General features: G+C 41.3%; 1 protein-coding gene across 1 annotated transcript; it reads left to right on the forward strand.

Annotated features, from left to right (window-relative positions):
• The first annotated feature begins 5,359 nt into the window (after positions 1–5,359).
• ttpa (tocopherol (alpha) transfer protein) lies at positions 5,360–11,315 on the forward strand. The gene is made up of 5 exons (XM_084058831.1): positions 5,360–5,647; positions 6,270–6,423; positions 8,676–8,869; positions 9,553–9,663; positions 10,269–11,315. Exons 1-5 carry the CDS (start codon positions 5,402–5,404, stop codon positions 10,533–10,535), a joined length of 972 nt encoding a protein of 323 aa, XP_083914957.1. The 5' UTR covers positions 5,360–5,401; the 3' UTR covers positions 10,536–11,315.
• Positions 11,316–13,387: the final 2,072 nt, after the last annotated feature.

Genomic DNA, 13,387 nt, shown 5'->3' on the forward strand with positions numbered 1-13,387 from the left:
ACTGTATGACATCATTCTCGTATAGATGCACTCTTTTGGGACATTTAGGCCACTATAGCCTCTCCCTTGAACAGGGGAGATATTTGAAGATGTAGTAATACTTTCAACTACTGTAATGGGCTTTAGACTGATAGATATTCACCCTATGTTTTCAAATGTTTAATGTTGATCTGTGGTGTAACAGCTGTATTCACACATGCAACTAAAGACATGGTGTTCTCAAAGCAAACCAGGCACTGGTAGTAGTACTTCCACTGGATACAGGGTGCAACTCCCTGCGGTGCCCTGCTCTGTCACCTTTGTTTTGTATGTTTAAATTAAATGTAAATTTCACTGTTCACATTACCAAATCTGAAACGTGATTGATTGATTGATTGATTGATTGATTGAAAATGTTATTAGCCGTTTGCATAGAAAAGGTACAGTTTCATGACAGTACAGTTCACTGGTACAAGGTCAACTAAAAGGACACTCAAGAAAGCCGTTAGGCTTATTTTAAATTGGGATCCCTTTTTTACCTCATATAACATTGAATGACATACCAATAAAACATGGTACTATGCAGTAGATGAGAGAGAGAAAAAGTATATACATTATTTACAGTCAATAATAAAAATAAAAAAGTACAGAGGGGGGGAAAAATGGGATTTACAATGGGAAACAAAGGATATTTACAATGAAGGGGAGAGATATGGCATTTACAATGGGAATACTGTTTTACGGAGGAATGTCGGTTTACGTTTACCATTTTCTAGAAGTACCAGCTTGTAAGTGGCTCTTCAGTGCGGCTTTGAATGAGGGAAGGGATGTGTGCTCTTTTAAAGCCTTCGGTAGGGCGTTCCACATTTTAGTGGCATAGCAAGAGAATGAGTTTAACCCTTTGTTTGAGCTATGTCTGGGTTGGACATGATCTGTGGAGCTACCTCTGGTGTTGTAATTGTGACGATCCTTGACTTTAAGGAAGTAGTCTGTCAGGTACTTGGGTATCTTGGTGGTGTTGTGTATCTTGAACACCAGGCCCAATGCAAGGTGCTGTACTCTGTTAGCTACTGTGAGCCATCCCAGACTAATAAAATTATTATGATCAAGGTGAGCCCGAGATGGAAGGTTAAGTTGTAGTCTAACCAGTTTGTTTTGGGCTGTTTGGAGCCTTGTTTTTAGGGCCTTTGAGGCGCTGCAGTACCAAACGTGTACTCCATAATCAAAGAAGGGCTGGATGAGTGCTCTAGTTAGTGTCCTCAGGGTTTTCTTACTGACCAGTGGGGCAATCCTGTATAGAAATCGTGTTCGTTGGCTGATTTTTTTGATTACCTTAGAGGTCATTTTGTCACTGGAGAGATTAGCCTCTAGGATACATCCCAGGTAGGTAATTTCGTTTTTCCTTGTGATTACACTATTACCCACTTTGAAGCCCACTTCATATATTGTCTATCATACAACAGTGATACAACAAATACAACATCATTTGTACGATATTATAGCAATACAATTGTAATTGTCAGGCCAAAATGTATATCACCCAGACAGCTTTGTAATTACACCCTTTAAAAAAGAAAGAAAAAAGAATAGCAAACTATAACATAGCTCTTCCCTTTTCTTTTTTGTCTAACCCCCTCCTGTTTTCTACTTTATTGGAATAGCCAGCATTTAAAATGATCTGTTTCCCTCCATTCTATTTGGGAGACACTTGAAGGACCAGTGAAGACTGGTGGGAGAGTGTTTGTGTTGGACCATAAGCGTTGGACATCCCCTATGAAGGAGGCGATCAACAACCTGCTAAACAAATATCATGGACAGAAGGACATGCTGACACGCGTGGACCAGGAATATGCTGCTGCTGTTAATAACTCTGCAACTGACCCAAACAGCATGCTCCACCCAACAACGAAACACCACATTTCGCAGTATGTGAAGTACAGGGCCAAGCTACTGAACACCAGCTCCTCTCTAAACACCAGCCCAGAGAATCTCCAGGAGAGACAGCAGCTATGGCACTCTTTGACAGAGGGGAGTGAGACCATAAGTGTGCCTGTGGTTTCCATGCCACCAGCGGTTGTCAATCCACCTGAACCTGCTGCAGCCACAGCTTTGACAGAGGCGTCCATTGAAGGCATTGTGATAGGCATCATGGAGAGGCAGCAGCAGCACCAACAACAACAGCAACAACAGCCAGGGCGCAAGAAACAAACAAAAACATGTCTGTCCTGCGGTCAGCCAAAGTCCATGTTCGAAAATGACGGCTCCTCCATCCACTACTTCTACCAGCAAGGCACTGTTCGCTATTTCTACTGCTCCACTAAGGTGTACAAGGCCTATGGTGCTGAGGGTCTAACAAATCCTAGAATGCCCTTTAAAGACTTTGTACAGACCAAATTCTTTCCGCAGGAACTGGAGAACACAAAGAAGAGGGTGGAGGAGAGAGGGCAAAAGAGGAAACGGTCAGACTCCCAGCAACCCACAGGGCGTTTGTGCCGTTTCTGCCACAAGGCACTGAAGCAGGGACCAAACAGTCCTCATGTGCCCACAGGCTTCCCTGGTGTTGCGGGAAAGTACATATACTGTCCAGCCAAAGTCCTTTCCTTGTACAAAGACCAGGGCATGGACAAGGAGATGACCTGGAAAGATTTCAAGGAGTCTGTGTTTTATGAAAAAGAAAAACAGAGGTGGGAGGTGGAAAAGGGGAAATGAGTGGTCTATACCAGAATCCAGACTGGTATAGACCACTCTCTCTCCCAGCCCGTCCCCCTCACCCTCTCACATACTCAGCCCCCACTGACTCTGGACTAGCACAACCCCCCCCCCCCCCCACCACCACCCCCTAGACTCACTCTCTCACACACACACACACACACACACACACACACACACACACACACACACACACACACACACACACACACACACACACACACACACACACACACACACACACACACACACACACACACACACTCTTGTCTTTTGCAATCCTCCAAATTGCAGGCCACGGAGCACAAGTTTGTGAATGTGGCCCAGACTCCCAAACACAAGGACAATAAGCTGACAGTTATATCCCAAGGCCATAATACGTTCTACCAAAGGCTGATATTTCATAAGTTTGGATGTAAAACAAGTGTCCATATACAAATCAAATGGGCAGCCTATTTCAAAGATAGTAACAGTTTTTCTATTTTCATTAATGAACACAATATCTGGGGTATTTGAGATATCTTGCAGTGAATTGACATGTGTGTCATTTTGATCAAACCAGTCTAGTTTTACAGTGCTGTGTTTATACATTTTTGTTGTCCTTTCCTGTACTTCTCTGATCTTATCTGAGACCAGGTCCACCAGACGGTCGTGTCTGGCAATGTACAGTCCTTTATAGTGGCTGCATCCATTTAAGATGTGTGCGACTGTCTCTTTATCATGTGGGATTGGGTGTAGGATACAGTGTGGGTCATGTTCTGATGGGTACCAGGTTGCCAAGTTGGACTTGGTCGGCAGCACTTGTAAACGAGCACACACACACACACACACACACACACACACACACACACACACACACACACACACACACACACACACACTTGAGCCAATGAAAAGTAGTAAAAAGTGCTCCGGTCAAAACCTCTTAACTCCACTTAAGTTCATTTTCCCGAAAATGAAGATTTGGGAGTTAGGAGGTTTCGATCCGATATACTGTATCCTACTTCTTTTTTTTTATATATATATTTTATTTATTTTATAATACTATTTCTCTTTGTTTCGTTTTTTTTTTTTTAAATAAAGACTTTGTATTGAGACACTTCCCTAAGGTTCAAGGTTCTTTATTGTTACATCTTACATACTTGTACACAGAGTAAAATGTCTTTGTGTTTTCCGAGCTCTATGTTCAACAGCAGTAGATAGCGAAGAGAGGATAATTCACATTATATATATCACCATATACATAATCACACACACATTTACATTGACTGTTCTGTCCTGACTTACAATGCAGATATTTGAGAACTGTTGAAAATACGGTATACTAGTTTGTTCTAATGTTAGTTATAAATTACCCAGACGTTGATGTTATTTGCCAGTATGTTATTTACTATCAAGTATACCTTTGATCCAAGATGATGTTTAACAATATTTGAGGCTACAGATTAACTACCATTAACCTTTAGCTAATTAGCTACCATTAACCTTTTACCATTAGCAAGAAGCATGAATTACATTAGTGACTAACTCTGAATAAGAACAAATAACAATTAAAATCTAATCTAAGATCTAAGATTTAATTAAAGGAATCAAAAATGTATTAAAGATCATTTGGAATACAGCAGATCGCAATTAATAAGGCAAAACAACCATTAATCAATGGTTACAACTCAAGATTAGAATAAATTCATAATACCTGAATTATCTTCCATGAGGGGGAATCGAACTAGGCTCTACTAATCCCAACCAAGAAAAGTGCAAAATTCTGATTGGGTGAAAAGGATGGCAAAACTGCCTGGCAGCAAAGACACACCATTTTTTCATTGGCTGTCCGTCTGTGCCAACTATCGCGGACTGGCCCCCGCGTGACAGGCGGGGATACTGACCACTATACTAACGAGGATAGACACAGAAAGCGCTGCATCCGGACAGTATTGAACGTGATTGATTGCACATTTTATTCATATTTCATCCTCTATGTCTGAGAGGCATTACATTAGCCCTAGTCCAGAGCGTTAGCGAGTTCTCTCTAACGCCCCGCCAGGCGCGCTGCTATTCTCATCACGTGCGAGGTCTCCAACTTTAGTTAAAATAAACTAAACTACTTCGCTATTCTCCAGGGTGGGAAGCCTCTCAGGACCCCACCTTCTCTGTACAATACACTTTTTGGGCAGAAAATCAAAAAATCAAATATGTCCGCCAGATGGACATTGTATTTATTTGATTTACTCCACTGCGCCCTCTGCAGATCTGGTCAATATAAATGACCATTGACCAGGCTAGGCTCAGTAACGCAACGTGCTGCTGCCTCCAGCATTATATTATGTGCAATTTAGAAACAGGTGGTACGCAGGACCGTTGAGTGATTGATTTCCAACATCAAATACTTCTAAGTGTCTGTCAAGGGTTGGTATTGCAACTCTATATAGCTCTAACTCTAACTCTTAAAAATAGAATATATAAGTGTTGTTTTACTTGCTTAGTGGCTACTGAAAAGGTTGAGAACCACTGGTCTAACATATGGTTAGGTTAATGAATATGATACACATTACACAACCTAACGAGAGAGAGAGAGAGAGGCAGAGAAAGGGAGGGAGAGAGAGAGAGAGGCAGAGAGCTCTTTCTGTCTCTCTACATACCGCCCCCTTCTCTTCTTCAAAGTTTGCTTTGAGTTACAGTATAACTTCGGTCCTGTTTTGCCAACGATTATGAAATGCAAGGTGATCCACACTCAGCCGACATGAGTGTCAACGTTACCGAGCAGCAGGAGGAGAGACGCCTGTTGGGATCCGAACTGAACGAGTTACCGGAGGACTCCAGTCTGGTCAGACCGTATATCACCAGGGTTAGACAGGCTGCCCAGGCGGAGCTGCAGTCAGACAACACGCCGGACTTTTCTGACCCATTCCTGGTCAAGTTCCTGCGGGCTAGAGACTTTGACGTGGAGCCGGCGATAAAGGTGATCTGACTGGATCACAGTCACAGCCACTAAAATGTATCTCCGAACAGCAGCTACAAAAACATGTTATTGGTTTTTAATACGAGGCAGGCATACTTTGGGACGGTGCCAACTCTGTATAAAAGGGGCAGCCAACATTCAGTCTGTTTTTGCAGCCGAATGTAGGTCGTAACACAGTTTGCCAAAATTGTTTATTGATCCTTGTTCTACAGTAAACTCTCAGAAAGTGAATCCACCCCAAAACATTTTTACACCCCCCATAGTTTTTGCATTTTACATTTTCTTTACTATATTGTTATAGGCTACGAAACATTGCTTGGCAAGGAGATACAATTATTTATCAGACCATGTCAGTTATATAGCAAATTTGATGTATATAGCTATTTTCTTTTTTTACCACATAACATGTCCTATTTCTTACTGATTGCTGATTGGCATATATAAAAAAGGTAAAGTGGTTAATATCAATGAATCTGTTAACCAGGAGGAGACAACTAAATGACTGACTGAATGAATGGCTGACAGAATACTGATTATTGGCCATTGACAGTGAGTTCGTGGATAACAATCACTAACTCTCTGTCTTTCTGTCCATCTGAATTCATCTCCATCTCTTCTCCAGCTGTTACTAAATTACCAGCGGTGGCGCAGACAGAGTCCAGAGATCAGCACCAGCCTGTCTCCCAGTTCAGTTCTTGGTCTACTAAACCATGGTTACCATGCTGTCCTTCCCCAGAGGGACCACAGTGGCAGTAGGGTGTTGGTGTACCGGATCGGTGAGTGTGTGTTTGTGGATCAGATTACTGTCGCCCTAATCTAATAAGTGGCACAGGTGGCAAAATGTTGAATTCTCATGCAGACTGGGTTTAGTAGGCAACTGCTTGACAATACTCTTGTGCAAGACAAGTTCCAAGGCTAAGGCATGACAGCATGTCAAAGTAAGCTAAAGTTCTCACTTGCAGAAATGGGTAAGGAATGGGGGCTACATGTTATTTTGTGTTTCATTTGTTGAAACGTTTTTAGTATTCATTATTCCGTTAGAACAGCACATGAGTAGGCTAAAGTGCTGTTTTGTGTTTTTCCATGAGTCACCTTTGCCATATTGGAAATGGTCCAATCATTGCTTGGTGGTGATAAGAAATGACCACACATACAGTAGCAGTAAGTGGACAGTAATCCACCAATAGACAAACCACATTGACTATGACTGTATCATGCAGACAATAGAATTTTACCACAAGTAGGGATGCAGACGGTTCTGATTGACAATAGGTTTGCATACAGTAGATTCTCCAAGTGTCTGTAGCTCAGTTGGAGTTATGAGACACCATTTTTGCACAGGAAATGCTTAATACGTTCCAACCATCAACAGTATTTTCATAATAATACATTTTATTTGTATTGCACTTCACATTTGAACAAACCTCAAAGTGCTACAGTACAGAATACAAATATTTGCATAAAACAATCTAAAAAAGGGTCTTAAAAAAACAGCAATTAAAAACAAGTAAAAACAACAAGCAAGGGGGGCAAAGAAAACCTGGGGGTTAAAACCTGAAAAGCTAACCAAATGCTTTATTAAAAAGGAATGTCTTTAGTCCTCTCTTAAAAGCACAGACAGACTGTGGAACCCAGTTAACAGTATTGTCATGGTCACTGTGGATACATTTCTTGTTGATGGTGTAATTCATCCATGATGTTATACTGTATGGCCATATGATATGTTCTGACAATCTGAATATTATAGAAACAACAGGCCAATTCATGCTGGCTTTGGTGTTTATTTGTTATGAGTACAGCTTGTGACTATGACACAAGCCATCCCAGAAGGATATTCTGGTTAGGGTTAGTCTAACCCTTGGCAGAGAACTACTTGTGTAGGAATGTAGAAGTAATGTAGTAATTTACTTCTGACTCATTTACCTCAACTTCCTGATTGAGCCACAACATCTCTGACATCTAATCAAGCCAGCAAATAATGGATAACAGGGTTTTTATAATAAACATAAACATAATTGGATATTACCAGGCTCTATCAATATACTTAGTAAGTCTCAGTTACTCCTTTATCTTGACAGTTATTGTATAATATGTGACGTTATTTGTTGATTGATCAGATTATCTGTCTAGTTTATAGTTTCTATCAGTCCAAGTTCTCAAGCCAGACAACTCTTTCCACAATGCTAAAGAGAGTCTAATAATAATATAATAATAGCTCAGATTTATATAGCGTGTTTCCAAGTACCCAAAGTCGCTTTACATAAAGAAAAGGAAGGAACCAACTTTATTAAGAAAAAACAATAAAAAGTGCTAGATTAAAATCGATAAAAGGTTAAGCATGGGTTGGAGAGACATGTTAACTAGACCTCAGTTGGGAAAAGCTATCCTGAAGAGGTGGGTTTTGAAGGGACACCTCAAAGAGTTTGGCATCACTGGACCTGAGGGAACGGGAGGGGACAATGTTGAAGAAGATCAGAGAGGTAGTGGGGAGCCAGATTATCGAGTGCCTTGTAAATGGGAAGCAGGATTTTGTAGCGGATTGACGGGGAGCCAGTGTAGGTCATGGAGGACGGGTGTAATATGGTCTCTGGAGTGGGTACTGGTCTAGGTGTAGTCTGTAACTACACCTTGTAAAAGTCTCAAACAGGAAGCTGTCATCTGCTATTCAGACCGGCAGGGTATTCAACCAGTTAGTGTTCACGAAATTTAATTTAAAATAATCTGAATTGCATTTTCTCCTAAGCAGCAATCTAGATAGGCTTTGACTAATCTGATATCCAGTAAAATTGATTTAATAGTTACACGACTGCAAAGGGAAACGGAAGTGGAGGTTGGCAGGACAACGCATTTTCAGCGCTTCCATTGTACAGACTGTTAGGCTTCCATTGTACAGACTGTACAGACGGAAGCATTTAAAAATTGTGTGAGCCAGCAGTCTGTCTCCAGAGACTACTGTCAGTGTGTCCAGAGACCTGCGTAACATGGCGCGTGTGTGTGTGTGTGTGTGTTTGTCTGTTTCTCTCTAAAGGTCAGTGGAACCCCAAAGAGTGGTCTGCCTTCCAGGTGTTCAGCATCAGCATGATGACATCAGAGCTCATTTCCAGGGAGACAGAAACCCAGAGGCGGGGCCTAAAGGTCATATTTGACCTGGAGGGGTGGAGCTTCAGCCACGCCATTCAGTTTAACCCCTCCCTCGCCAGGAAGATATCCTCTGTGCTCATGGTACGCTAACCAAAAGTCTATTATTCACATTGAGCTAACCATAGTGTGTACTCTGAGTACGCTAACCAGAGTGCACTCCTGGTATGGTGTGCTAACCAGCTGTGTATGATCACTAACTCAAGGACTAGGTAAATCATCCGCACACTGGTTTAAAAACGTATTTTATTAATGGCGCAATGTTTCGACCTTATAGGTCTTCATCAGGCAAATGTTTGCCTGATGAAGACCTATAAGGGCAAAATGTTTTAACCAGTGTGCGGATGATTTACCTTCTCCTTCTCCTTGATTCTTACCTTGATGTCCAGCACCTAGCCTAAATACAGTTACAAGACGTGCACACAATCTCCTCTGTGATATGATCACTAACTCCACATTGTTATTTAGGACTGTTATCTTTACACTGTGGTAATTGATAGACCTCAGTTGTAGAGTGGTTGATTTCAATGGACTGCTACAGCTGCCTGTTACATTAGTCTGACGGACCATTATTCCGGCATCCCAATGGCCCCAAAAAAAATGTTTTTTGGTTATTGTGAGGTTAGGGTTAGGCTTAGTTATAATCAAATCAATCAATGGAACCTTGCTACAGGTCAGCTGATTAGTTAGTTGGTGTATCTGCTTGTTTTAAATTCTGACTGTGTGCCTTTAAATTTATATTGTGTGTGCGTGTGTATATTCTCTAGGACTCCTTCCCTCTGAAAGTGAGAGGGATCCACTTGATCAATGAGCCAATCTTCTTCCAGCCGGTCTTCGCCATGCTCCGCCCCTTCCTCTCAGACAAGATCAGATCGAGGGTCAGTGGGCTGTCAATCACTGATCATGTTCAACAGATGTCATTTGTATGACCCTGTTGACACCTAAAGTCACTTTAAATGACAACTTTGTTGGTTTTTAACTTGAATCTGGTTGTTCTACTGTGAGGAGGACAAGGAATTATGACATAAAACTTCCCTAAAATGTTGCGTGTGTGAAAGTGTTTTGTCTGTCTTCATGAGCCACAACACATTGAAATATGTAGTGTTACGTAGGCAGTGTTTTTTTCCAGTACCTTGGGGGCGAGCCATCGACCAGTGGCATGCCCTCTTCACAGTAGAATGATGATAGGATACAGGGTTTTAAGCAAAGTTGCCCTTTAATGTCAGTTAGTCTGTCACTGAAATTATTATTCTAATAAATAATCATTGCAGTAATCTGATATATGAATGGTGTGTTTTGATCAGACAATTGGTCTGTACACTGTTTATCTATGCTGCTAATGTATGCATGGTTTGCAACTATGGTTGTTATCTATTAATGGTCACTCAAAATGTTTTTTACACTCATTTCTCCTTTATATACCATCTAATAACAGAAATTATGAAATGACCTTCAACTAGATTATTTGTCTCTCCCTCTATAGATCCATATGCATGGAGGCAATTTCGAGGACACGTTGACCGATTTCTTCGCGATGTCCCTCTTACCTCCAGAACTCGGAGGGGATGGCCCTGGCATCGAGGAAGCATGTCAAGAGTGGACCAATCAGCTTCTTCAATCCGAGAGTCTCTTGGAGCAGATCGCTGTGCACCCGACAGGTGACGTCGGCACGACTCCCAGCCTGTTCCATCCCAACACAAACGGAGATGCCACCTCCCATAGTTCACAGCTCCCAGTTTCTGAAGGGTAGATGGCGATGCACTTACATATAATATACATTCTTTAGACTGATGCTAACGCCACAGAATGGCTCAATGCTTCAAACTGTGTTTTGATTTAAGAGATCTTGCGCACACAGCTGTCATGTGGTGCAATGTTGTAGCGAGCACATAGTTGCCTTACTGTAGCAAGAGGCTAGAAATATACTGTGAAGAGAAGAGAGAGGAGATCACATGAAAATGTTTCACACCCAAAGGACGCTGATGGTTGATGGGTAACAGCTCTCCTTTTCTCTGTCATTACTCCATCCATCCATCCATCCATCCATCCATCTATTCATCCATCCAGCTATCTGTACATTTACAGAAGCATAATATTTTTTTAACATAGCTATTATTCCAGTTTGGGGGGAGTATGTTTTTTTTTTTGATCCGCAGTGTTACTAGTTTTTGCACTTTTATAGAAAATTAAGTGATGTTTAATTGAAACAGTGCCTTTTCTAACTGAAATGTTTACAGGCGTATAGGTACAGTATGGTCTTAGCTGTGTTCTAGTGTGCTTTTTTCTATGTTTATGCTAGGACACAGGTTAGACATCAGAAAAGTATTAACAAAAATGTGTACACACTTGTATAAATATTTTATTTTAACAAATTGCTACTGTGAACAGTTTGTATTTTCAAAGACAAGATTTCCACTTTTTTAACATGTTTTCTTCCATTTGGCATTGTTGCAGTTACATTAGTATGGGTTCTGATTATGTCTCTTGAGTCAACCTTTTAAACTTTAAATTAAAGTGAACAGAAAGTCAATAGTTGGATTTGTGAAGTTCTTTGTTTGTATTATTATCACAGGAGACTATAACTATGAAGGTAAAATTAACTCTGAATATATTACATCAGTACAAGTACAACAATGTCTTCATTGACCTTCATTTTACATCTAATGTGAACAGCTTGGTTGAAACACATCAGTTCAGAATCTCAAAAATCATTTGTATTCAATAACATCAAAACATAATTGCCCAACACAATGTTATGTTATATTGAATCTCACTAATCTGCTTTACAACATAATGACACTTCAAGTCTTTTTATTTCTTCCTCTCTCGATTTTTTTATTCTCTCTTCTTGGCATCTCTTCCTATCTCTCTCCCACTGTCAAACCTTTGTACTGGATTCGAGGTCAGTAGCCTATCGTCAGCTCTGCCAGATCCTTTCTGGTGCTGATCATGTTTTCTACTACACAACACTCCATTAAAACCACTTAAGCCTTGTTTTATAATGCATCGTATGACGCTATCATGTGATGAAAAATGGCGTATCTACAACACGGTGTGAGCTTTTGATAATTTTCACCTATAATGACATGCCCAAAATACAGCCACCCCGGGTTGAAAGTGAAAGCTATGTCTACCTTTCAGTACTTATGAAGACCCTGTAGTACAGCTCCCTTCTGATTCACTGCGTCTTCATTCCACTAGCATAACCTACTTTAGAACCATCACTATGTTGTAAGGACATTAATATGTGATGCATCCCATGATCCTTTCCTCTTTAACTTTCACTGCTCAGCTGGGACTCTTGTCTATCATTGCTTAATGTAGCTTAAAGTAAGAAGGTAGTAGTGTGCGCACAGCATGGCATTTCTCTCAACAGAAATGTTTCTCATTATTGTCTCCACCAGGCCGAAAGGCATGGCGAGAGAGTATGTTTTACCCTCTGTCCGTCCGTCCGTCTGTCCGTCTGTGTGTCCGTCCATCTGTCTGCGAGCAGCTAATCTCCGGCACCGTTGGCCCGGTCACTGCGAAACTGTGCACACACACTCCCTGGATTCCAATTCAGAACCTCTGCCCCAAATTTTTCACATGGGCCTGTTATAGCGCCACCAGGAGGCCAATTTGTGCAAAACTCATTTTTGTATATTACTCCTACAGATTCTATCCAAACATCACGCAAATCGGTACACAGTATCTCTATAGTCATGTGATCAAGATGGATCTGTCCGATATTTCATATTCCATCCCGATTGGCTAAGGTTGGCTTCCAAAGTTTGCAGGATTGGTTCGTTTTCAACAAAATGTCTCAAATCATGAATGCAGCGTACGATTTCCATGACATTTTTCACGCACATTCCAACTAGGCCGAGGAAGAAATGCCACCCTTTTCACATTGCCCTGTTATAGTGTCACCAGGAGGCCACAATAACCTACCTGACGTGGTTGGAGACCTGTGCTCCGAGGAGCACTTTTTCTAGTTTGCATTGGTTGCGAACGCAGCGCAAGGAGGCGCGCCTCCGCGCAAGTGGAGCTTACTATGACACGGTGCTCGGCTTGTGTGTGTCTCTATTGTGTGCACTATTGTGTGCACTGCCTGTGTGCAGTCAAGTAAATGTCCAATATAGACGTACCATACATCAAATGAAAGGTCTTTGAAAACTGAACACACCTGTCAAGGTTGTGTTTAAGCCCGCCCCTTCCCCCGGAAGCCACGCCCCGGAGAAGGCTCCTAAAAACTCCCCATTGAAACCCCATGTTAAATGAAAAGTGCCCGAATCGCTCCCAAACTTTTTCTACCCCCCCTAAGTGGGGGTCTACGAACAAATACTTCGGGCTCGGATTTTGGCTCCGCCCCCCGGAAGTGGGTGAAACAGGCACCTCAAACACTTTGTTGAATTGTTCAAAAACATTCAAAGTTTTTTTTTTGTGAATTTGTATTTTTCTAAGATGCTCCTTTTAACGCAGAATTTCTTTGTATTTTTTTATTTATTTTTTTGGTTACTTTTTTTCAAATATATTTTTTTTCATTCATTTTTTTTTTTCTTCGTTCGCCTCCCGCGTTTGCGCGTCTTACTTGTACACACCATGTCATCACCTTTATTTCAA

This window comes from Gymnoscopelus microlampas (genome assembly GCF_963454915.1).
Source record: "Gymnoscopelus microlampas genome assembly, chromosome: 5".
In the NCBI taxonomy this organism is placed as follows: Eukaryota; Metazoa; Chordata; class Actinopteri; order Myctophiformes; family Myctophidae; genus Gymnoscopelus; species Gymnoscopelus microlampas.

Excerpts from the sequence above, each read along its gene's own strand:
- ttpa (XM_084058831.1), top strand. The coding sequence starts at position 5,402 with ATGCAAGGTGATCCACACTCAGCCGACATGAGTGTCAACGTTACCGAG. Across the intron at positions 8,870-9,552 it reads AGATATCCTCTGTGCTCATG|GACTCCTTCCCTCTGAAAGT; the intron begins GTACGCTAACCA and ends TATATTCTCTAG. Across the intron at positions 9,664-10,268 it reads CAGACAAGATCAGATCGAGG|ATCCATATGCATGGAGGCAA; the intron begins GTCAGTGGGCTG and ends CTCCCTCTATAG.